At 41.7% G+C, this 25,658-nt stretch overlaps 1 protein-coding gene across 1 annotated transcript; it reads left to right on the forward strand.

Moving 5' to 3' along the window:
- The first annotated feature begins 2,312 nt into the window (after positions 1-2,312).
- Positions 2,313-20,931, forward strand: LOC124000449 (U1 small nuclear ribonucleoprotein 70 kDa-like). Its single transcript, XM_046306807.1, is given in 12 exon segments — positions 2,313-2,528; positions 3,564-3,633; positions 10,092-10,245; positions 10,370-10,432; positions 10,625-10,679; positions 10,772-10,836; positions 11,129-11,191; positions 11,341-11,422; positions 17,997-18,098; positions 18,222-18,324; positions 18,552-18,786; positions 18,788-20,931. Coding segments are annotated over 10 exon segments (1,491 nt in total). The 5' UTR covers positions 2,313-2,528; positions 3,564-3,633; positions 10,092-10,098; the 3' UTR covers positions 19,364-20,931.
- Positions 20,932-25,658: the final 4,727 nt, after the last annotated feature.

Consider the following 25,658-nt stretch of genomic DNA (forward strand, 5'->3'; position numbering starts at 1 on the left):
AGCTGTTGGAGATCAGGTACCCTTTCCCCGAAACACACATGCTGGTCCCACATTTGCACCATTTTCCCAAGTATCTATGTGTAGTCAGACCTTTAATAATTCTGTGCCACCAGGGCCACAGTAATTTGCCCCCTCTCTGATTGTCCGGTGGGTTACCATGGGTTACTGCAGCTTGTGTTACCAACTCTGCCACTACCTGGGTGAGGGCACCCCACTGGAATCCCCACCGGCTAGGTACAAGGTCGTCAAGGTTCTAATTAACAGCTTTGAGAAATTACTTGTATATTATGCTCACCCATCAGGGGGCTCTGGCTTTGTAGGATCAACCCTGCCAGGCAGGCTCAGACTCTTGAGGGGGCGGTGCTGCTTTAGTTGGTCTCTGACCGCATTTATCTTTCTGTTTTGGCTGTGTATAGGCTACTTAGAGCCCATGAAACAGATAAGGACTTCTCCTTAGTTTGTGGGTCTCTCTGGTGGGTGTCTAGGGTATAGGGTTGGGGACCGTTCCATCATGATAAGATAATAAATAACTAAACTATATTTTTAATTTATTTAAAAATGTATATCCCATATCTGCACAAAATTGAAAGCTCTCTCTCACAACCCCTGCTCACAGACACACATGGGCTCTGGTATTCGCATCCATTTTATTTTTCAAACCTTAACTCCACACTTTTCCAGACACAAAAACACACACCCGATCTTCCATTACAATACACTTGCACATACCCACATACTTTCTATGTCCTCTGTTTGCTGTGTTTTTATCCCTACCATGTTGAGTACTTTTGTGTTCCAGTTCCTTATATTTGAAGATGTATTCTTTTTCTAATTATCCTTTCTACTAAAGCTGTCTTAATGTATTTATAAATTACTATAAATAGAAAGTTGAATACTAATTATTTTACAACATTCCCTGTCTTGAATGGTATAGTGTAGTATGTTATTGTTTTCCTATATACAGTTAAAGTTGGAAGTTTACATACACCTTAGCCAAACACTTTTATACTCAGTTTTTCACAAATCCTGACATTTAATCCAAGTAATAATTCCCTGTCGTAGGTCAGTTGGGGTCACAGCTTTATTTTAAGAATGTGAAAAATCAGAATAATAGTAGAGAGAATTATTTATTTCAGCTTTTATTTCTTTCAAGTTACTCAATTAGTATTTGGTAGCATTGCCTTCAAATTGTTTAACTTGGGTCAAACGTTTTGGGTAGCCTTCCACAAGCTTCCCACAATAAATTGGGTGAATTTTGGCCCATTCCTCCTGACAGAGCTGGTGTAACTGAGTCAGGTCTGTAGACCTCCTTGCTCGCACACGCTTTTTCAGTTCTGCTCACACATTTTCTATAGGATTGAGGTCAGGGCTTTGTGCTGGCCACTCCAATACCTTGACGTTGTTGTCCTTAAGCCATTTTGGAAGTATGCTTGGGGTCATTGTCCATTTGGAAGACCCATTTGCAACCTAGCTGTAACTTCCTGATTGATGTCTTGAGCTGTTGCTTCAATATATCCACATAATTTTCCTTCCTCATGATGCCATCTATTTTGTGAAGTGCACCAGTCCCTCCTGCAGCAAAGCACCCACACAACATGATGCTGCCACCCCCGTGCTTCACGGTTGGGATGGTGTTCGTCGGCTTGCAAGCCTTCCCCTTTTTCCTCCAAACATAACAATGGTCATTATGGCAAAGATGAACAGTCTTGGCTGATTTCTTTTGATTTTCCCATGATGACAAGCAAAGAGGGACTGAGGTTGAAAGTAGGCCTTGAAATACATCCATAGGTACACCTCCAACTGACTCAAATGATGTCAATTAGCCTATCAGAAACTTCTAAAGCCTTGACATCATTTTCAGTAATTTTCCAAGCTGTTTAAATGCACAGTCAACTTGGTGTATGTAAACTTATGACCCACTGGAATTGTGATACAGTGAACTGTAAGTGAAATAATCTGTCTGTAAACAATTGTTAGAACATTTTATTGTGTCATGCACGAAGTAGATGTCCTAACTGACTTACCAAAACTATAGTTTGTTAACAAGAAATTTGTGGAGTGGTTGAAAAACGAGTTTTAATGACTCCAACCTAAGTGTATGTAAACTTCCGACTTCAACTCTATATATGTGTATATATATTTTTAAATAAAAATCCCTACCATGGATAGTATTATTATCTGACTCCTCTATGGGAACGTTGTAATATTTAGAGGAGCATGGAGTACTCTTGGTGTCTCGGAACATTTGGTTACCAATATACAGTTTATCGACTATGAGAGCTATACGTTTCCCCTTTAATCTATTCTCCTTGAAGAGTGTGTACAGAACTTTTCGCGTTCTGCAATTTCTTTCTGGAACTGATCATTCATGTTTATTTTCGTGCCAGTGAGTCTTTTACCCAGGCTTTAACCATAATTTTATCTTTAAAGAATGAAAATTTGGCAATGATTGGGCGCTCATATCTCTGTCCTAAACGGTGTACATGTTCAGTTGGATTTTGCTGACATCGCCTGGGATCTGTAGTTAAGTAAGAAATAATTATTTCACGATTTCAGGCTTTTTGCTTTCTTTTTCTTCGATACCAGTAAGTACCAGATTTGACCTCATAGATCGAGTCTGTATGTCAAGCAAGGCTTCACTTTGAAACATGTTTTCCTGTTTAAGTTCATTAATGTCCGTTTCCATCTTATTGACTTTTAGCTTGTTTGTTTCCATCTCCATTGTCGCAGTTTTTTCGTCACTAATCTCGAGGCTCGACTTCAACTCCTTTATATCTTTACTGACTAATTCAAGTATGCCCAGGTTATCATTTATCGACATTAACAGATTGGTTTCCACCCTTACAATTCTGGGTGGTGAAAAGCATAAATTATCTATGTCCGCCAAGGAGCTGCATTTTCTTTTGGGGATTGGTCCTCCATGTTTACTCTCTGCCATGTTTGGTTGTTGTTTGTTTTGTTAATATTGGTCAATAAATTTCCCTAGCCTTATAATTTGTTTTGTGTTGTTATGCAGATTGAAGGTTATTACCCACAAGTATGTGGAGTAAAGTGCTAATATATAGTCAAATTTACAGATATTGAATATTATGTTTTATGAGGCGACCTGCACCGCTGTGTTCAGTCCGCCATCTTGCCCTGTTAATAAATTCTAAATAGTCAATAGTCTGTATGTTGACATGTAACAAGAAGGAAAGCTGTAACGTTACGAACAAACAAGACAAGTCACAGTAAAAAACTGTAATAGAGAAAGGTTTTTTCCCCCATCCAACAACAATGACAATTAATGGATTGGCCTTGATGATAAAGTAGACGCGACAAGCCCACTAACCAATCCTAGTATACCTTTTCCTTTCTGCATGGGTGGGGTTTTTGCTCAAGAACCAATGGAATCGCTCTCCATGATTCAAAATCCAGGCCAACAAATTAATGCATAATCTATCTTTTGACTAAACGTGTGCCACTAGTGTATATTTGATGTTTCAAAATGTTCGGTGGTGGTAAATACAAACAATTAAACTGTTATTTAGTTTCAAAATCCTTCCGTCGCCATTTTTCTACAGCTACCACCACATTCGAGGGAGGATGGTTACTAACTTCCTGTTGATGACGTTGGTCTTTCCATCTTCTTCTGTGAGTAGCATGCATTTCTCTTTTGGCAAAGTTGTAGGAGAGTATACATCATAGACTGTAGCAACCTATGTATATCTAATGCAAATAGCATTACTTCGTAAAGGAGGGGAAAAAAGGTGTGGTTGAAGTTTACACTCCACTATCTGGGGTCACAGTTCAAAAGGCTGACATCCTCCAAAATTAAATGGCTATGGGTTCCTAAAGTTTAGCAATGTAGGCTATTTATTGAAATCTACTTTGCAAGTTGCAACACATCAAATCAAATCCAACTTTATTTGTCACATGCGCCAAATACAACAAGTGTAAACCTTACCGTGAAATGCTTACTTACCCTTAACCAACAGTGCAGTTCAAGAAGATTTAAGAAAATATTTCCCAAATAAATTAAAGTAAAAAATAAAATAAAAAAATAAGAAAAAGTAACACAATAACATAACAATAACGAGGATATATACAAGGAGTACCGTTACCGAGTCAGTGTGCGGGGGTACAGGTAAGTTGAGGTAATTTGTACATGTAGGTAGGGGTGAAGTGACTATGCTTAGATAATAAACAGCGAGTAGCAGCAGTGTACAAAACAAATGGGGGGGGGGGGGGTCAATGTAATAGTCCCGTGGCCAATTGATTAATTGTTCAGCAGTCTTATGGCTTGGGGGGTAGAAGCTGTTAAGTAGCCTTTTGGTCCTAGACTTGGCGCTCCGGTACCTTTTGACTTACAGTAGCAGAGAAAACAGTCTATGACTTGGGTGACTGTTGTCTCTGATACTTTTATGGGCTTTCCTCCTACTATATAGGTCCTGGATGGCAGGAAGCTTGGCCCTAGTGATGTACTGGGCCATTCGCACTACTCTCTGTAGCGCCTTATGGTCAGATGCCGAGCAGTTGCCATACCAGGCGGTGACGCAACCGATCAGGATGCTCTCAATGGTGCAGCCGTAGAACTTATTGAGGATTTGGGGACACAAGCCAAATCTTTTCAGTCTCCTTAGGGGGAAAAGGTGTTGTCGTGCCCTCTTTCGTCAGCAAACTTAATGATGATGTTGGAGTCGTGTTTGGCCACGCAGTCGTGGGTGAACAGGGAGTACAGGGGGGGGACTAAGTACACACCCTTGAGGTGCTCCAGTTTTGAAAATCAGTGGGGCAGATGTGTTGTTGCCTACCCTTACCACCTGGTTTAGTTTTTGCCTGTAAGCAGGAATCAGGATATGTATGCTGACTGTGGCTTCGATTTGAACATAGTTTGGAGCAATAAACAGGCCATGGAATGGCATTTTATTAAATTAAAATGTAGGCTGTGTATTAATGGCGTCAATACAATAGAGTAGAATGGGTTTCATGACCACAGATAATTTCACCCTTAATGACGGTGATCAACACTGTTTGAAGCGGTTTAGGGAATGGCATCTCTTTAAGAAAGTAACTGGAACAGTTGATATTGCCTCGAAAATATAGCCTAGTATATAAAACTAATGAAAAGATGTAGGCTTTTAATGGCTATAAACTATAAATTACTATAACTTTTGTGTCAAACTCAATTATTGTTAATGCATTTCCTTGTGTTTCCTTGTGTGTGGTTATTTTGTGTGTGGTTATTTTGTATCTTGTGTGTGGTTATTTTGTTTTTAAATTGGAAAATAAATCAAATTTAAATCACAAAACATTTAGGCTGAAGTGGTTAGCTGGAAGGTGGCAGGTTGAATTTGAGATTAGAGAATTTCTGGCTATTGTCTTTCAAATGAACTCAGGGCTGGATGGCTTGCCTAGGACGTATAAGTGGTCCTCTGATTGGAGGCTAAATGACAGAAACGCAAAAGTGGCCTGCCGAGGGTTTACAGCAACCCTCTGAATGGGGTATACCCGCCAGAGATGCAAATCACGTCTTGATGACTAAAGTGTCTTATTAGACATTTTCTCTATGTGGCCATAGGACTGTTTTGCTAGCACAGACTGGAATATGTTCATCTGATGGCATTGAGGAGTATACCTCCTCAGTCACCGGCTTCATTAATAAGTGCATCAATGACAGTGACCGTACGTTCATATCCCAATCAGCAGCCAGGGATTACAGGAAACATCGGCACCAAGCTAAAGGCTAGAGCTGCCACTTTCAAGGAGAAGGACACTATCCGTCCGCTTATAAGATATCCCGCTATGCCCTTAGACTAACAAACAAACAGGCATCAAACAAACAGGCAACAGGCATCAATAAGCGTCAATACAGGACTAATATTGAATTCTACTAAAAAAAGTTATACACCTGCACCACTGAGAGCATCCTTACCGGTTGCATCACCACCTGGTATGACAACTACTTGGCATCCAACCGTAAAAAAAGGTAGGCTGGAGCTAGTCTTTGACAATTTTTAATTCGATGAGGGTTGTTGACATCAGCCGCCTGTATTTAATGGAGAGATATGCTATGCTACCAGCCTTATACCATGAATATGTATATCCATCTCGAGACAACCCCGATATAAAGTGTTTTTTTCTCAAAGTTGTCAGGATGTTACGTGTCCTACTTATATCAGTACACTCCTAACAACTTAAGCATTACAAAACATCTATTAGATCAAATAAACCTCAGGTTGAAAATAAGCCATTATTTTTTATTGTTGACCAAATTCGACACTCTTTCATTGACCTCCATACAAAAACTCCTTGCTTGATGGGTGAAACAATGAAAAACGCCACCTGCTGGAGGGAGACATATTTTCCCCTGAGTTGGGTCTCTCTCTTCCCTTTTAATTAAAAAAAAATGTCAGCAGATTAAAATGTTTATTTATTTATTAACAGTAACATGCAGAACAAAAACATAACAGCCAGAGGGATTCCACAAAGAAATGAGAGAAAAAAGAATCCACATTATATCAATTCAAATACAGACATAAAGCGAATACATTTTTTAAACATTTTGTTTTGTATATGTTTTAAAGACTCTAAATAGTTTTCCAAATCAGATTTTAAAAAATAAGAAAAGGGGCTTTTTTTTCATAAATTTTGATTTGTGTATGAACCTTTTTCCAAATAAAATAAAGAGATTTATGAAATCAGCGTAGTAAAATAATATGTCAAACTTAGAAATTTCAATGGTTGTATGCAATTTGAAGCCAAGATATAGTTTTACATCAGTCCAGAACACTTCACTCCAAAAACAATGACAGAATAAGTGTTCATTAGATTCAGTTTCTAGTTCACAAAAACTGCATTCACTGGTAACATCTGGTATATATTTAGAAATCAAGCTAGATCTCCTTTACTTTATTGGTCACCATACATTTGTGTGGAGTGAGCTAAGTGTAACAGTATAACTTTAGACCGTCCCCTCGCCCATACCCGGGCGCGAACCAGGGACCCTCTGCACACATCAACAACAGTCACCCACGAAGCATCGTTACCCAACGCTCCACAAAAGCCGCGGCCCTTGCAGAGCAAGGGGAACCACTACTTCAAGGTCTCAGAGCAAGTGACGTCACCGATTGAAACGCTATTTAGCGTGCACCAACGCTAACTAGCTAGCTATTTCACATCTGTTACATAAACACGGCGCCAGTTTACATCAAACAATGAAGCCCAACAAAATATCGCAGAGGGAATAGACTTCCTGTAGAAAATATCCCTTAATAAACGATTGTTGAATTTCGTATCTAGTAGACCAATGCCATTCACCTGGATATCGCTTACAATCAGAGATATTCCAAAATATGCATTATTCTGAAGTAAAGTTTTTATCCCACTAGGTATAGCTTTAATAACAGTGTCATATTCCTTGCTTGAAACCTCAAAGTTGTATCTTTCCATAAATTCTCTCCATGTAAATAGATTCCCACTAATATTAACTAATTGGCTGACAAGGACAATGTTTTTCGAGAACCATTTATGGTTAACTAACATCTTGTTTCTATGTAATATCGACCCATTGCTCCATATAAAACATTTATGAGGTGAAAAGTTGTGTTTATACAGCAAAGCCCAGCACATTAAAGCCTGCTTGTGAAAAGCCGCCAGTTTCACAGGAAGTTTACCCACAATATATGGACATTGAAGTAAAAAAATTAAGACCTCTGAACTTCTGAAAGACAAAATGAGGTATAGTATTCCAGAAACTATGAGGATTTTTATGTACCTTTTAATCCAGTTGACCTTTGATATCTGATTGAAGAGAGTGAAGTGAAGACATTTAGACCGCCATCACAAACCCTGTTGGTGATAACATCTATTTTTTATCTTATGTGGCTTATTTTTCCATATGAAGTTGTACAAAATCCTATCTAAGGTACAGCAAGTAAATTTGGGAATGTCAATAGATGAAAAAAGATAGGATGCTTGAGATAGCCCCTCAGCTTTGGATAAAACCACTCTTCCTTGAAGGTTTAAATCCCTCCCTAACCATGAGGATAATTTTTTGTAGACAGATTCAGTTACAGGGTTCAACTTAAGATAATTCACAGCCTTAAGATTTTTGGGGATCTTTACACCGAGATAGGTTACAGTATTTTTTTCAGAGATGTTACAATCTGCTGGATTGACAGCTCCGTTCAAAACAAACATCTCACATTTGGAAAGATTTCGTGCCAAACCTGAGATTCTTCCCCTTCCTCTCTGAGAAACCAGGTATCACGTAAGTTAGCCCGAAGTGTCGTGAAACATTAGAGGAACTGTTGCGATATTGTCGTCCCTTTACGGCGTACCGCCATTTTAAGTTGAGGACAGATCGTTTCCCTCCCCCTGGCAAGAAGCTAACCAAGCTGAATCCTCTGTATCTCGCGGTTGCTGAAGTATATTCATCTGTGGGAAATCATCTTGCTTTGAACAAATAGAGCGCACGCTCTTATTCCACGTTGCCTGATTTGGGCTCTCGGAGTTTTAAAGGGATTGAATGAAGAGCTGAGGTGAGTAGGGTATACATGTATAGTACCCCTGAGTGGCGGCACGAGGCCTATGCTATGGTGGACGGTAGACTGGAATATGTAACGCTAACTAAACTGGATTATGTAACGTTAACTAAAATAGGCATGTTACAATGTACCATATTTAGTTTTAGGTGTCTGGTCTTCCTGCATTGAATTAACTTAAATGCTTTGGATTGGCTAGCTAACGTTATCCAGGGTGGTCCATTGTTTGACTGCGTTGTTAGCTAACGTTAGCCCAACACTGAGGTGTCTAGTCGAAAGCCAGACAACTAGCTCTAAAGGCGTCCTCACCGGAAACTGTTTGGAACATTTCGTGCGCATATTATGATTACATTTTGTGACGTTGTTCGTTTTAGTCTAGAGAAAGGTGCAATTACTTCCCGAAATTCGGGGCGTTCCTGCATATGGGCATTCCTGCAACTGCATGAACCCATATCCACTTCACATTAACAGCACTTACAGTTGACCGGGACAGCTCTAGCAGGGCAGGAATTTGCCACACTGACTTGTTGGAAAGGTGGGCATCCTGTGATGGTGCCACGTTAAGTCACTGAATTATTCAGTGAGGCCAATCTACGTCTATAGAGATTGCATGCATGGCTGTGTGCACTATTTATACCATTGCCTGCAGGGGGGGTGTTTACCTTACGGGCAGGCATTCGCTACAGACAACTAACATTTGTCTGTCACGAATGCATTATATCGATGACAAATTTCATGCACAAATGCCGTGAAGATCTTGAGGCCCATTGTCGTGCCATTCATCCATCACCTCATGTTTTGGCATGATAATGCACGGCCCCATGTCACAAGGATCTGTACACAATTCCTAGAAGCTGACAATGTCCCAGTTCTTCCATGGCCTGCAATCTCACCTGACATGTCATCCATTGAGCACGTGTGGGATGCTCTGGATCAAAGGTGTACCAGAAGGTATTCCATTTCCCGCCAATATCCAGCCACTTCGCACAGCCATTGAAGAGTGGGACAACATTCCACAGGCCTGATCAACTCAATGCAAATGTCACGCTGCATGAGGCAAATTGTGGTAACACCAGATACTGGCTGGTTTTCTGATTCACGCCCTTACCCCCCAAGAAAGTATCTCTGACTAACAGCTACATCTGTGTTCCCAGTTCCAATTGTTTGATTTTCCTTATGAACAAACTCTAAAATCTGACATGTTTGCTTTTTATATTTATGTGTATATGAATAACCAGCAGTCAGCCTAAACCATTCACTATTCTAGCTAGATATCCTTGTAAATGTTATTTTCCTTGAAGCTTCCAGGTAAGTGAAGATTGAGCTTTGTTTGGTAACATTGATCAGTTCTCCTAGACACTAGCTTCGAAGCTAGTTCCACAAATGAAAGTAAGATGTCGCCTTACCTTTGCAGAAGAAATTGAGCTGCACATGGTTGTTACAATGGTCCTCCAAGCCTTTGTGGCTTTGTCCACACGGTTTAATGGCAACACTGATGCAACTCCATCTGCATATTATTAGTAACTACGTAGTTTATGAACTAAACATCAATTTTTCTCGCTGCAGGTGAAAGATGACCCAGTTTTTACCCCCTAATCTGCTGGCCCTATTTGCGCCCCGAGACCCCATACCATTTCTGACCCAGTTGGAGAAGCTTCCCCATGAAAAACACCACAACCAGCCATACTGTGGCATCGCTCCCTTCATCAGGCACTTTGAGGTAAGGCAAACTTACCTAGCTCTTGTGCAATTAAACTCTTTGTGAATGAGATGGATAGTTTGCTGTTTTGTATATTATTTGATTGAATACCTTTGGCCCTCTAACTTTTGGACTGTTTTGATAGGACCCCAGAGATGCCCCTCCCCCCACTAGGGCAGAAACTCGCGATGAGAGGTTGGAGAGGAAGGTGAGAATTGGTAGAGGGGTCGCTTCCCTTTGTGGCCATTTCTGTTGACTTTTTTAATCAAACTTCAATGCGTATCTGAATAAGACTGGAAATCTTCCGTGGGGTGTACTAGTGCATGGCTCTAATGTAGATATAAAGTAACAATTTGGGGTTTGAGTCTGAGGGGCCTAGCTAACCTGTCTGTTTTTACAGAGGAGGGAGAAGATCGAGAGGAGGCAGACGGTTGTGGAGACAGAACTGAAGCTCTGTAAGTTGACATGGATGAGCTTTTGTGACCTTCATACGATTTACTGAATATTGATGGAAGTCGGGTTGTAAATATTTTCTTCTACCTTCTAGGGGATCCACACAATGACCCCAATGCTCAGGGGGATGCCTTCAAGACCCTGTTTGTGGCTCGTGTGGTAAGTGCGCATTATACAGGCTACCTTCCATGTTCCATGGCATCTTTACCTTCTCTTCCATCCTGTCTTGGCCACTGATACTAAAGCCAGGTAGTGATTAATAACAAATTAAGCATACATTCTCTGCAATAAAATGAAAACCAGGCCAAGCATAACTTACATTTTTTTATTGAATGGTATGAAACTCTACACTGTTGTATTTGGAGCATGTGACAAGTAAAATTTGATTTGAAAAGGGGTTTTCCGTTAAGTTCTGATGGGATCGATGTTAACTGTGTTATCATTGCTGCAGAATTATGACACCACAGAATCCAAGCTTCGCCGTGAGTTTGAGGTCTACGGACCCATCAAACGGGTAAGTTTACTCTTTGTCTCCTAAACCACCCTTTGGTTTTATAATACAACTTATGGGACATTTGTTAGTGGCAATTGGTCCTCTGTGTGCCCCCCCCCCACACACACACAGCTTGTTCAGCTAGCGTTATTTTAGTCGCTCTCTTCCAGATCTACATCGTCTACAACAAGAGGTCAGGGAAGCCCAGAGGCTACGCCTTCATAGAGTACGAGCACGAGAGAGACATGCACTGTGAGTACCACGAGAGACCAACCCCCTCATAACCCACCTCATCTCAAATGAGTCTGAATGCTGGGAGGGTACATGGGTGGGATAGTATTTTTTTGAAGGACTGAAAAGAAAGGTACCGAGAAAAAAAATTCACTAGATCAATTTTACGACCATACAAATCGTTAGAATTTCACTATAGCTTTACAAGTTGTACCAGTTGGGGTTACTGAATTTTTGTTAACATTTGGCACCTTGTACTCTTGCCCAGTGCAGGAGGAACCCTCTTGACTGAATAGCACCTTTTTATGGAGCAAACTGGCTAGGCTCTGTTTTTAAAATGTAGCTATTTTCTGTACTGCGCAAGCAGCTTATGCTGTCCTTGGTGTGATTTCCCTTTGAAGGGCCAGGATCAGCGATGGTTTCACATTTATCCTGTCCTAGGGCCACTCTTAATATCTGCCAAATTTTAAAAAAATGTTAAAGTGTTCACACTGCTGAGCCACACCGAGCTGTACTGCGCTGGCCTGATTATGCTGCGAGGACATGAATGGAAAGTATCCAAGCCAGCAGAGTATGGTTTGGATTGGCACAATGGAATGAAAAGGGTCAGAGACGGAGAACTAGCTGGAAAGTAGGCTTGGGCGGTATCCAGATTGTCATACCCTCATACCGACCTTGTCATACTGGGATATTTGGTATTGCCGGTTAGAATGCTAACGACCGCATTGCTAAAATTTTGTAACTCAAATGATAGTTTGCTGCAAGCACAAAACCAATATTTGCCAGCGAGGCTCTTGATCCAGGAGGTTATTCTCTGTTTTTACCAAGTGAATGCTTGATTTAGAAGAAGCTAACCACTTAGCTAGTTGGCTAACTAGCTACTAAATTAGCAAACCAAATGCAGAAGTTGGCACATTAAAGGCAGTTAACTTTTAGACTTCCCATAGTGTAATTAAATCACCTGGCGCATGCTGCACAGTGAGTTACTCCCATGGCTCCGGTCTCTCTCGTAGTTGTGTGCCTGTGAACAAGCACCACATGACTGGGGACTACTGTAAGCTTCATAATAATGTGACAGGTGAAATGAAGAACTCTGTTTGTCTCCTAACGTATTGCCCAGTTGATTGTGGGTGTTTACTTAAGTAGCTACAAATAAAATGTATTAATGAACCTCAAATAGTTTAAACGGTGTTGACGGTATGGAAAAACCATCCTGTGTCTTTTTCCAAATACCCCGGTATATAATATACTGCCCAAGCCTATTGGGAAGGTGGTTAAAAATATGGACCCACAGTTCATACGAGTTAAAGATTAAAACTCTGAACACAAGGGTCCCCAAAATCCATCCATCCTTTATATTTTTACAACTGAGTTTGGAATGGTGATATGTTATTAATTAGGGGAAACAAGGTGCTGAGTGATGTCTGTCTTGTGTGGTGCATGATGACCTCTTGACTAACTCAAGTAAGGCTACAAAAGGGTTTCTGTACTGTACTTGTCTGAGTGAGTGCAGTTAGTCCACCCATGACACTTGTATGTGGCGGTGCCATTTGGTGGGAAGGTTTGGCCTATGTTTTTGTATGTATAAACAACTTCTAAGCCTTGTTCTTCTGGTCACCTTGAATGTCTTTGCTTGCTGTAGGTTAGGCCTGTAATAGTTAGGAGTGTTAAGTCATCAGTGGAACAGGTAGGTTTCCTGGTTGGACAACCAACGGTAAGCTACAGGTCACCAACAGGGTAGTTCTTCCCCCTAACTTGTCTGGTTAACTTGGGTACCCTCATCTCTGTGCTTTTGTGACACTAGGCCATTTCTATCAGCTCATATCAGTGGTCCTCCACCCTGGTCCTGGCGAGCTACCATGCCAGCTGGTATTATTCTCAATGATCGAATTTAAACAAATTATCAGGCAGAAGGGTGTTCCAGGTGTAAATCAGTTGCTCTCTAAGATTGCTATTTACTGGCCACCTTCCAGGCCTACTGCCAGATCTCACAACACCTGGGTAGGTGTTTTACATGTCAGCTAAAAATCATATCAAATAAGAATCTGACGCCTGACTGCTAGTTGGTGATGACTGCAGTGTAGCTGGCCTGGAATGTGGCCGCTGATTCATTGCTGGAACACTTTGGGTCATGCACCCAGGGTGCAATGAACAGGCAGGGAATAGTGTTCCCCAGGACCAAGGTCGCCCACCCTTGGTATGATGTGACTCAGGTGAGGGTTGACTTGTGAGGGGATGTCAATGCTGGCTCTGCAGTGTATTAACTGTTTGTTGTTCTCATTGCCACTGCAGCCGCCTATCTGTGATGGCTATTGGCCAGAGCTGGCTTGCAGATGATGATGGTTATGATACATCTACACCCTACTACCACAGCTCAGTATATGGTTGGTATGATGGGTTTGTATGATGGGTAAGCTTTCTTTCCACCCTCCATCCTCCTATTTAGGGAAGAGGAGCTACGTTCAATGGGAAAAGCACATTTTTTTGAAGCTGCTTAAATGTTGCTTGAACAATACTGACATTGATAAGATGGATCTGGTGCTTTGACCATTGAACGCACCCCCAGGCCATTAGTCAGTTAATGGGTGCCTTTTGAGTTTTCCTTTTGTGTTAAAGCCACCTCAGATGTATCCCTTTTAATACTTTTCCATATAGGCCTAGGTGCTTTTACTATTTTAGTATTTGTTGTCTGAAACAGTATTTTATCAGGTTCTCTTGCATAATCATTACAACAATGATTTTTTTTTTGCATAACATTGCATCAAAATGACCACACGCCCAAAACGAAATCCCCTAGCATTGTAAGTTAAGGTCTTTTCTTGTGTGCGTCGAGCTGGCTTTAATGGAATAGGCTTACGAGGGGACTCAACACTCTTACAGGAAGGCACATGCTTATGCACATATGTAGCTTTGTCCCTACTATATAACTAGGCAAGAGCAGATGTCGACGAGCATAGCGATAGCTCATTCAGACATGGCAGTCATCTCACCCCCAGATTTCTTTACCACAGCTGATTGTAAGGATCCACCCACACCTAAATTGGGTGGAATTTGTTTCAGTTTCTATCACATTACTTCTCCAAAGACATGTTCAGTTTGTACTTTTCTGGCATATATATATATATTTTTTTCTTTTTTCTGGTATATAGCTAATAGAGCCAGTCAAGTGAGGAAACATGTCACCACTTGAACTTGCCTACATTTATTCTAGCCTACACCAAACACTTATCTAATTTTCTCTAGGTGCATACCTTTTGTTTCTTAATTATTATTATTATTTTTTTATGCACCATATATGTGCTTGTATAGTAAGAATGTATTAGGCCTTCTTTTTGGGGTTGAGTTAAGGCAACCCCACCCCCCTTTGAGTGAAGTCCTCTCTGATTGGTTGAGAAGGTTATGGTTTGTGGTAAGACAAACCCGGCTTGATTAGTGAGGGGTTGTGGTAAGGCCCCCTGGTAGTATAAACCTGTGAGGTGTCATGAAAGTACAGTGATGATTTGCTATGATCTAGAGGGGGTTCTGGTAAGGCCCTCTGGCTATAAAAGCGAGTGGTTCTGGTAAGGCCCTCTAATTGGATATAAAGAGGAAAGAGTCCTCTGTGCCATTTCCCATTGGATCGTCTACCACAGCAGAGCAGACCAGTGTAGAGGCCAGGATGGGTCATCATGGATCCTGCCGAGTTCTTCGGTCATAAGAGACTGATCCCAAGACTGTCTGGCCCAAGGGAGTATATATTTGTGTGTGTGTGTTCTGAGTTTGACTCGGAAGCTGCAGACTATGTGGTGTTAAATCTGGCAGTGGCTGGAGCCTGCCAATTTGGCTTGCAACTGGAAGCCCTATGCTCCCGGGCGTTTCTGAGTCCGACACTGCGCTCTTGTCCAGGTGGTGGTAAGATAGTTGGTCAAAACAAACACAGCAGCCCATAAAGCCTCCACTAAGGTATGTGTATATAACTTGACACATTTTCTCATATCGCGATGATTCCCTCCACTATATCTCCCCCTCCAGATAAGTATTACAAGGTCAGAGGTTGTATGTAAGGCAACCTAATTTACATTAGCCTCACTATAGTCTGAAGCACATGTATATGGTAAGAAGATATGTTTGTGTAATAAGCAGCATTGTCATACAAGGTTGTGTATTCTGGCAATTGGAGTAAATATTCAAACCAATGTCACTGGTATTTTATGTCTCACTGAACTGGGGGCTAAGAACACCAGAAGTGGTCGTGCCAGTGATGATGGCTATTGCAGGACGTGCCTAAGGTGTCAACATTTGCAGGGCAGTATCCACCTGGTTTGTCACTAACTACGTTTCCATCCAGTTTTTGAAAAGTCATACCGTATTAAAGAAAATCACGACAGCTGTGATGGAAACATGACGTTTCGGTACAATTTTATTAATGCGGAGTTTGACAAGGTGGGATCTTTCTGTAAAATTAATTGTGTGAAATAGCGGTGTAAGTGCTTTTAGGGGCAAATATTGATAGTAATTACTGTCTTATCGAAGTAAAAACTCAATTCTACAACTCTGGCAACCATGCAGTTTAATAGGCTACAGATAAAATATATGAATTTTGAACTTCACATGGTGATGAAAGTGCATGGCAATGAGCTTGATTCTCCTTTCCAATAAATGTTTGTTCTTATGCTGGTGACATGATGCTTGACCGCTGTTTGACAAAATATTCTCTCATCCATTATCTTGTGTAGACTAGCCTACCCTTAATGTATATGCGAGCTGTTGGCGAGAGCACACGCCAAGACCAGCGTAGGCACATTTACTATTAAACGCAACAGTTTGTGACAATTGGTTGTTAAATGTTTGTATAAAAAATAAATATACATGAACTTCGTTATCACGCACTGATTTATCTGCAACAATTCGGTTTGGTGGGAAAATTCACGTTTTCTTTAATGCGGATTTAAGAATATTTGCATTAAAATCTGTCGCCAATGGGTTGGAAACCTGGCTACTAGTATAAAATCCGAAATTCCACCTATAAGAGGCTAGACTAAGTGGGTGGCTGTTTGATCCATGGGGGTGACTCCTATTCAATGTTCCTTCTGGGTAAGAGGTTGTAGATGTGACAATTAGGTGAACATGCACAAATGCATTTCTCATCAATTTGTCAGGTTGGGTAATATAATAAATAGTATGTTGCTATATGAATTACTGTCTTGATTTATTTCAAGTGCACAAGCATTTTTCACATGCTCTCAAATGCACTCCACATCAAAGTACCGTCAACTGCTTGGACCACTAATTGCTCTTAACCCTAATTGCTCCTGTAAGTCACTCTGGATAAGTGCTTTGCTCATGGGCACATTGACAGATTTTTCACCTAGTCCACTCGGATTTGAACCAGCAAACATTTGGTTACTGCCCCACCACTCTTAAACTCTAGGCTAACCACTAGGGACATGCAATATTCAGTAATAATGCATTATTGGTAATGGTCTCTAGCTGACACTGGTAGCTTTAATGCATTTTTACACAGAATCCCATGAGATGGAAGTTATAGTTATGAAAGGATGTGTATTTTCAATATCACTATGGAGCAATTTAAATGCATAGTTGTATTGAGGCAGAACAGAAAAGCAGCAGGCTCTGGGCCACGTAGTTTAGACCAGGGGTACTCAACCTATGACCTTTTTAGCTGCGTTCATCCACCTCTGGCCTGCTCGCCTCCCTACCACTGAGGAAGTACAGCTCTCGCTCAGCCCAGTCAAAACTGTTCGCTGCCCTGGCCCCCCCAATGGTGGAACAAACTTCCTCACGACGCCAGGACAGCGGAGTCAATCACCACCTTCCGGAGACACCTGAAACCCCACCTCTTTAAGGAATACCTAGGATAGGATAAGTAATCCCCCCCCCCCCTTAAGTTTTAGATGCACTATTGTAAAGTGACTTCCACTGGATGTCTTAGGGTGAATGCACCAATTTGTAAGTCGCTCTGGATAAGCGCGTCTGCTAAATGACTTAAATGTAATGTAGCTTCAAGGTAAAAGGAGCCATGCAACAGTAAGAGGTTGACCCTCTGACAGTGTGGTCACTTGACCTAAGTAAGATTTAAATTATTTTAAGCGGCGTTTCACTTTTCGGTCTCTGGTGCTCCACGTGAAACAGCAATCATTATAGGCCAAACTTCAATGTTTTCTCAAATGTATTATATAATGCATATAATAAAACGGAATGTTTTGCGATTTTAATGATTAATGCGTAGTTCACAAAAAAAACAACATTTATCTGCTATACCGGCTCACTTGTAATTTGCGGCTAGAATGCTTTTCTTTATCCCTCTTTAACGTTTTCAAAATAAAGATTTACTGAAGTAAAGTGCTTGCACAACAAAATACTTACTGTGGTACATCTTCAAAAAAAGATCGCTGTGCAGGTAAATGCAGCATTTAGTGGTGGAAAAAGGTCTACTACTACATGGTCTGTCTGCCCAGAGAGCAGCTCCACACTACCTCACCTGCTCCTGGTCAGTATATTCATGTACTCTTTGTTAACCTTACCTTTGAAACCGCAGAGCTCCATCTTACCCCTCTCTACCTTTCTCTCACCCCCCCCCCTCCCTTTCCTCCAGCTGCCTACAAGCATGCAGACGGCAAGAAGATCGATGGAAGGAGAGTGCTGGTGGATGTTGAGAGAGGCCGCACTGTGAAGGGATGGCATCCCCGCAGGCTAGGTGAGGAACTGCACATGATTTCTGTGACTAACAGATTCTTTGCACTGGCCATTTTATGAATCCCTTTAATGTTAGTCAGTTTTAAATACAAATCATAGACAAATTTAATGTATCCTCAACCAGGCGGTGGTCTTGGTGGGACAAGGAGAGGCGGGGCTGACGTCAACATCAAGCACTCTGGAAGAGACGACACCTCACGTTACGATGACCACCCCCCAATTGGAGGGTGAGTAACTACACTGGGCCATTGGGGTGGTCCACTAAGAGAGGTTTATGTTACCCTATTCTAAATAGGCCCTATCCATTAAACCTGAAAGAAATGGATAGATGTAGCCATATAGAAAAATTGGGCTAGCGGTGGACTTGGGATTGGACATTTTGGTGTGACTGAATTGAAGTTTTCTGTAGCGGTTTGTCAGTTGACTGTTATTTTTGCCCTTCCCGTCACCTCAGGGAACGTGAGCGCGAACGTGGACCTGAGCCCAGAGGGGAGCGCAGAGAGCGCAGCCGTGAACGTGGGGGGGAGAAAGAGCGTGGTGGCGAAAGACGGCGTTCCCGGTCCCGGGAAAGACGCAGGCGCAGCACCCGCTCGAGGGAGAGGGGCGACAGGGGTCTGGGCCTGGCAGGGCCCGCAGAGGAGAGCGTAGGGGGTGGAAGGAGGAGAGATCGAGAGAGGGAGCGGGGGGGGGGGACCAGGGGGAGACAGTCATAGCAGGGAGAGGAGCAGAGACAAGGGTGAAAGGAAGAGGAGGAGCCGCAGCAGAGAGCGCAAGCGAGACCGGGAGAGGGGCAAGGGTGGCGAGGGGGATGAGGGCATGGGGCTTGGAGACGGTATGATGGGGGAGGGAGCAGAGAAGATTCCTGAAGAGCCTAGTGTGGGTGAGGAAGGGGGAGAGGTGGGAGAGGAGCGTGGCGGGAGGGAGCGGGACAGAGACAGGGAGCGGGACCGTGACCGGAGGCGCAGCCACAGGGACAAGGACCGGGAGAGGGACCGGGAGAGGCACAGGGGGGACAGGGAGAAGGACAGGGAGCATAAGAGAGACAGGGAGCGGGGTGGCGGGGAGCGCAGGGAGGACCGGCATGGCTCTCTCCTGCCCCCCTCGGCCGAGCAGGACGACGTGGGTAACGGGGAGGCGGGGGAAGCACCGCCCCAGCCAGAGGAGAACAGCCAGGATGGGTTGACGATGGACCAGGAGTCTGTGCAGTCGGGGGAGGGCTACGTTTCCAATGAGAATGGCTACAAGGTGGAGACCCAGGCAGACTAGTACTAAGCAAGGGGGTTGCCATTTTTAAGTTCCTGTTTTTTTAATTTTATATATACACATCAAACCCACATACCCCCTTCCCTGTTTGTGTGAATGATACTGTAATGAGCTGCTGCCCTGTTAGAAGCCACAACGGAGCAGTGTAGGTATAACAAACTGTCTTTATGGGTTAAGTAGGGTTTTGTTTCTTCTGTATTTGAACCCCAACAAAAGGTCCACACCACAAAATAATTATGTCAAACCCGTCCCTCAGTTCCAAACTGAGAACTGTGCTCACTGTCCCTTGACATTCACGCTCTTCCCCCAACCGGAACTTTAATCTGACATTCTGCTCTGTCAAGTACTTGTCTGATTACATTCACTTTACGAGTGAGGCAGAGATTGCATAGTTATGTTCAAATATGTCTTTTTCATAAATATCTATTGGTGTTAATTCAATCTGGGTTGTTTTTTGGGGGGGTTGTTAAATTGTTTAGGTTTTGTAACCCCCCCCCCCCCCCCCCCCCCCCCCCCCCCCCAAGTGATTTGTATCAATCCATGATCCCACAAAAGCAGATGAGAAAATAAAATATATATATTTGAGCCTTCATATGTTCCTTTTTCACTTCAAAGTACAACCCTGAGAACATCTTACTCAACTGTCTGGACCCATATGTCTATTCTCAAGAAAATGTACACCAATAGCTAGGTTTCCATCCAATTGGCGACAGATTTTAATGCAAATATTCTTATGTGCGTAAGGCATTATATGCATTTTCCCACCAAAGATGTTTCCATCCAATTGACTTGTTGCAAATAAAAGGCTGTGCGTGATCGAGTGAACATAAAAATGCATTTTGCGGTTCAATTCCGATGTATCGAAACCCATTGAACTAGCTTTTCCTTATCGCATTTAAATCCACAAAATGTGTTATGTAGCTTTGTTATTGGCGTATGTCCTCTAACCAACAGCACGAAGTTGGCTAGAGCACACATGGCCTACATGGGATGTGGATAAAAGAGTGAGTGTTTTTCAAACAGTAGCCAAGCATTGACTATCATGTCACCAGAATAAGACCCTGGATATTTATTGGGAAGTAACATCAAGCTAATTACCGTGCACGTTCAACACCCTGCGAGTTATATTAATTGATTTAATCTGTAGTTTAATGAACCGCACGCTTTCCCGACTAGTCGTTGTGGGAGGACCACATGTCAACGCGTGACTCCCAAGTTTACGTCGATATGATGGTTATTGTATCAATATTTGCGCATAAGTTCCACTGACATTTCTCGCAAAATTATTTTTACCAACCCATTCCACCTTGTCTAGTTGACATTTGTTTCCGTCAGGCCTGTCATTACTTTTTATCCGCAGTACTTTGCTTGCATGAAAAGGTTGGATGGAAACTTGGTTATTGAACAAGGTTAAAAATGGGGGGAAGAGTAAGGAAATGTGTTGCAAAGTGCATGTCTACGAGTTGGCCAATATTGCTCATTTTTATTCTGTAAAGCGAGATGGGGGAACCCCTTGAATGGAATTGTTCTGATTCTTCTGAAATAAAGTTTATTTTATTTTAAATATTGAACATTTAGTCGGTCATCCTTTTCAGTAATCTAAACTACCAGGTTTATCGTCGGTTGGCATCCGACATTATGGTGCATTGCTGCCACCTACTGTACTGGAGTGTGGGCCAGTGACTGGGAGAAACTAAATCATACTTTATGGGGCAAATTTCACGCCATATGTATTGCATTTAGACAATCAATTGTAAACACGATAAAAGTTGCTAATGTAAACGTATTTTCAAGGAAGAGTGAAATTTGTTAATCAAAAACTAAACAATTGAAAGCAAAACCCCAAAACTTGCAAACACTATTTTAAAGTGAGAGCAAAACAGAAATTATTTAAAGGTTTTCAGTTAACCTTCCCCAACAACCATTCCTATTGAATCCATTTTGCCTACGCTCTTGCCTGCATTTTCTACCTTTTGGTTATGCTACTCACATCTTGGCTCTCGATTTCTTTGCTTTCACTGCCAGTTTGATTAAGTTTTGGCTTTTTTTGTGAAGGGTGGTATTCAGAGGGAGGTGTAGACAATTAGTCTCCATTGGTCCACTAGTTTGAGGGATGGTTCACCTTAACCCAATCAATGAACTTTAATATATTATTTTGGCTACTTAACTGGATGGTCTGATGTCACCACTGCAAATCTCTCACTGTGGCCACATGTTCTGAACATGGCAAACCAGTTGCTAACACCTGCGCTGAACTTTGGGCAACAGGTAATTCATGTTTACCTAAATAGTTACATGGTTTGTCATTAAATGTGTTTGACACACTTTTATCTGTACATTATTGACCCGTGACTGACAATTTTGAAGCACGTTGGCTTGTCAGACTAGCCAAATGGATATGTAATGAATCGCAAGACTAATGTTCCAGCTAGCCACTGCCAGCCGTAGTGAGAGGTTTGCTCAGAGCGGGTGAGCGAACTAGATTTAAATAAAACAACGACAACCCTGAATAGCTATTCCCATAATACCTGAAGCCTAGACCCAATCTTGCCTTATACCATGAATTGTATAATATAATTATAATGATATGCTTATATACTAAACAAAAATATAAAACGCAACATGTAACAATTGAATTGATTTTACACAATGCCATACACGTGATCTGCGGTTGAGCTGCCGGTCAGACGTACTACCAAATGCCCTAAAACGATGGAGGCGGCTTATGGTAGAGAAATTAACATTAAATTATCTGGCAACAGATCTGGTAGACATTCCTGCAGTCAGCATGCCAATTGCACGCTCCCTCAACTTGAGACATCTGTGGCATTGTTGCGACGAAACAGCACATTTTAGTTGCCTTTTGTCCCCAGTACAAGGTGCATCTGTGTAAATACATTAACGGCAAAATAAATGTATACATAGTCACATTCACTATTGACTTTAGGATATATGAACCCGTTTTCCAAAGACACTATTGTGTTATACAGTTTTAAACAGTTTTTTATATACAGAGGAAGGAGACATTGAACCTGCTCTCAGAATATCTCTGACTGAGGAGCAGGCAGACAAACTTCCCAAATAGGGGAGAAGCACTCAAAACCGACTAGAAAATAATACAAAAATCGGAAGTCCAAAGACCTCTCGTATTGCCAACCTTACTACAATGGCAGCAAATATTCTTATGAATTCAACAAAACATAATGAAAGGAAACTTTATATCACACCTTTTCCTGAAGTGAATGGTTTCACTCACTACTCTCCCCGCGAACTGCTGCGTTCTTTGATATCTACATTGCACGTGAGGTTGATGGAAACTACATTTTCACTTTGTCACATATATATGAGCACATCATGTTCAAAAGTGGTATCAGACAACATTATTTGAGTGACAGAGTTTAACACGTCAAATCAAGGACGTAGAATAGACCAGGCAAGACTGTATCCGTGTAGACAATTAATGTAAGTTTGCGAGATCAAGATGGTTCGTAAGAGGCTAGCGTTTACACAGGCAGCCCAATTTGAGATTTTTGCCCAATTATTGCCATAAAATAACAATTAGTGGAATATCAGAATTGGGTTGCCCGTATAAAAGCAGCGACAGGTTTAGGTAAACATATATCTCTAAACATGCACATCAGTGATAAGCTCTTCTGTCTCTGACCATCACAATCTTAAAATTATGTTCTCTAACCTTACAAGTTGTTTAATAAATATGTTACCTAATCATTTTGTAGCCTTAAATTCAGTGAGTTGGTGATTAGAAAAAAATCCAGCCTTTTAGCAATTGGATCATGTGTGTGTGTCTGTATGTGAGATAGAGAATATGTGTGTGTGTGTGTGTGTGTGTGTGTGTGTGTGTGTGTGTGTACTGTACATGAGGGGGGATAAATACATAAATAACCCAATGAAGTGTGAACTTGTGAATGTTTTAATTCTATTTATTTCATAAATATTTTACTTAAAAGTGTGACAAACGTGTGAAAGTGAGCACAAGTTTGTGTGTTTGTGTGCCTTTTTTATTCATAAAATATAAATACAAAATTGACCATTCGACAAAGTTTATTTTAAAACAATATGACGGCTGAGTGTCTGATTAATTCAGATCCAAACAGTTGCGTTAATGAGATTCACTCCACATTTTTATAGCCCCTGCACTGTTTACCATCTGTCAAGGTGGGGGTGTTAAGGACTGCATTTAAACACATAATATTGTTCATTGGGTCCACATTAATTAGGTTAAATGTAATAAAGTCATTGACCTGTCAATTCTTTCATGTTAGGCTATTACATAAGCTAGAAAGCGGGAATATTGAGACATGATTGAATCTTTGTCATTCTCGATGTCTTCACATATTTAGACTATTTATTTTCTTACATTTAGGTCTGTGTATTTGTCATTGTCCACAGCATATCATAGTCTATATGTCTTGCATTAAACATTTATAGAACACTTTATACTGCTTGGTAAGAAACCTGATCCCCATTTCTGTACACAGATCTCGGAATTGCACTGTAATGGCTTTACTTGTGTCTCCTTGTGCATTATTCTTGAAATCTAAAAAGTGAATACCCTACTGTTCTGGCCCCTGTAGTTGGGTTTGAGTTCCTTAAGGCTATCGTGGAATTCCTTTGTTGACCACTTGGGGGCCACTGTCCTGTGTTGATGTGTGCTGTTTGTTTAATGTTTAATTTCCTCCAGACACCCGACAAGGCCGTCATCCCCGTCATTCACAGGAGAAAGAGACAGAGATATTGGGGACGTAGGTCTGGATGCCTTTTAAGGATCCGACGGCGAGTGGGTAATCTGCCTTTACCATCAATGTACAATATTTGAATAATAAAACAGATGAACTACGAGCACGTACATCCTACCAACGGGACATTAAAAACTGTAATATCTTATGTTTCACCGAGTTGTGGCTGAACAACAACATGAATAACATACAGCTGGCGGGTTTTTACACTTTTCGGCAGGATAGAACAGCCGCCTCTGGTAAAACAAGAGGTGGAGGTCTATGTATATTTGTAAACAACAGCTGCTGCAAGAAATCTAAGGAAGTCTCAAGGTTTTTCTCGCCTGAGCTAGAGTATCTCATGATAAGCTGTAGACCACACTATTTACCAAGAGAGTTTTCATCTATATTCTTCGTAGCTGTCTATTTACCACCACAAACCAATGCAGGAACTAAGACCGCACTCAATGAGCTGTTTACGACCATAAACAAACAGGAAGACGCTCATCCAGATGAGGCGCTCATAGTGGCCGGGGACTTTAACACAGGGAAACTTAAATCTGTTTGACCGAATTTCAACCAGCTTGTTAAATGTGCAACCAGAGGGGGAAAAAAAACTCTAGACCACCATTACTCCATACACAGAGATGCATACAAAGATCTCCCTCGCCCTCCATTTGGCAAATCTGACAATAATTCTATCTTCCTGATTTCTGCTTACAAGCAAAAACTAAAACAGGAAGCACCAGTGACTCGATCAATAAAAAAGTGGTAAGATGAAGCAAATGCTAATACATGACTCTTTTGCTAGCACAGACTGGAACATGTTCTAGGATTCTTCTGATGGCATTGAAGAGTACACATCAGTCACTGGCTTCATCAATAAGTGTATTGATGACATCGTCCCCACAGTGACTGTGCGTACATACACCAACCAGAAGCCATGGATTACAGGCAACATCCGCACTGAGCTAAAGGTTAGAGCTGCCGCTTTCAAGGAGCGGGACTCTAACCCAGAAGCTTTTAAGAAATCCTGCAATGCCCTCAGACTAACCATCAAACAGGCAAAGTGTCAATAAAAAATATTTAATCTTATTGAAGTGCTTTGAAAGGCTGATCATGGCTCACATCAACACCATTATCCCAGAAACTCTAGACCCACTCCAATTGCATACCGCCCCAACAGATCCACAGATGATGCAATCTCTATTGCACTCTACAACCTTTCCCACCTGGACAAAAGGAACACCTATGTGAGAATGCTATTCATTGACTACAGTTCAGTGTTCAACACCATAATGCCCTCAAAGCTCATCACCAATCTAAGGACTCTGGGACTAAACACTTCCCTCTGCAACTGGATCCAGCACTTCCTGACGGGCTGCCCCCAGGTGGTAAGGGTAGGTAACAACACATCCGCCACACTGATCCTCAACACAGGTGCCTCTCAGGGGTGTGTGCTCAGTCCCCTCCTGTACTCCTTGTTCACTCATGACTGCATGGCCAGGTATGATTCCAACACCATCATTAAGTTTGCCGATGACACAACAGTGGTAGACCTG

This window comes from Oncorhynchus gorbuscha, linkage group LG16, assembly GCF_021184085.1.
Source record: "Oncorhynchus gorbuscha isolate QuinsamMale2020 ecotype Even-year linkage group LG16, OgorEven_v1.0, whole genome shotgun sequence".
NCBI classification, from domain to species: Eukaryota; Metazoa; Chordata; class Actinopteri; order Salmoniformes; family Salmonidae; genus Oncorhynchus; species Oncorhynchus gorbuscha.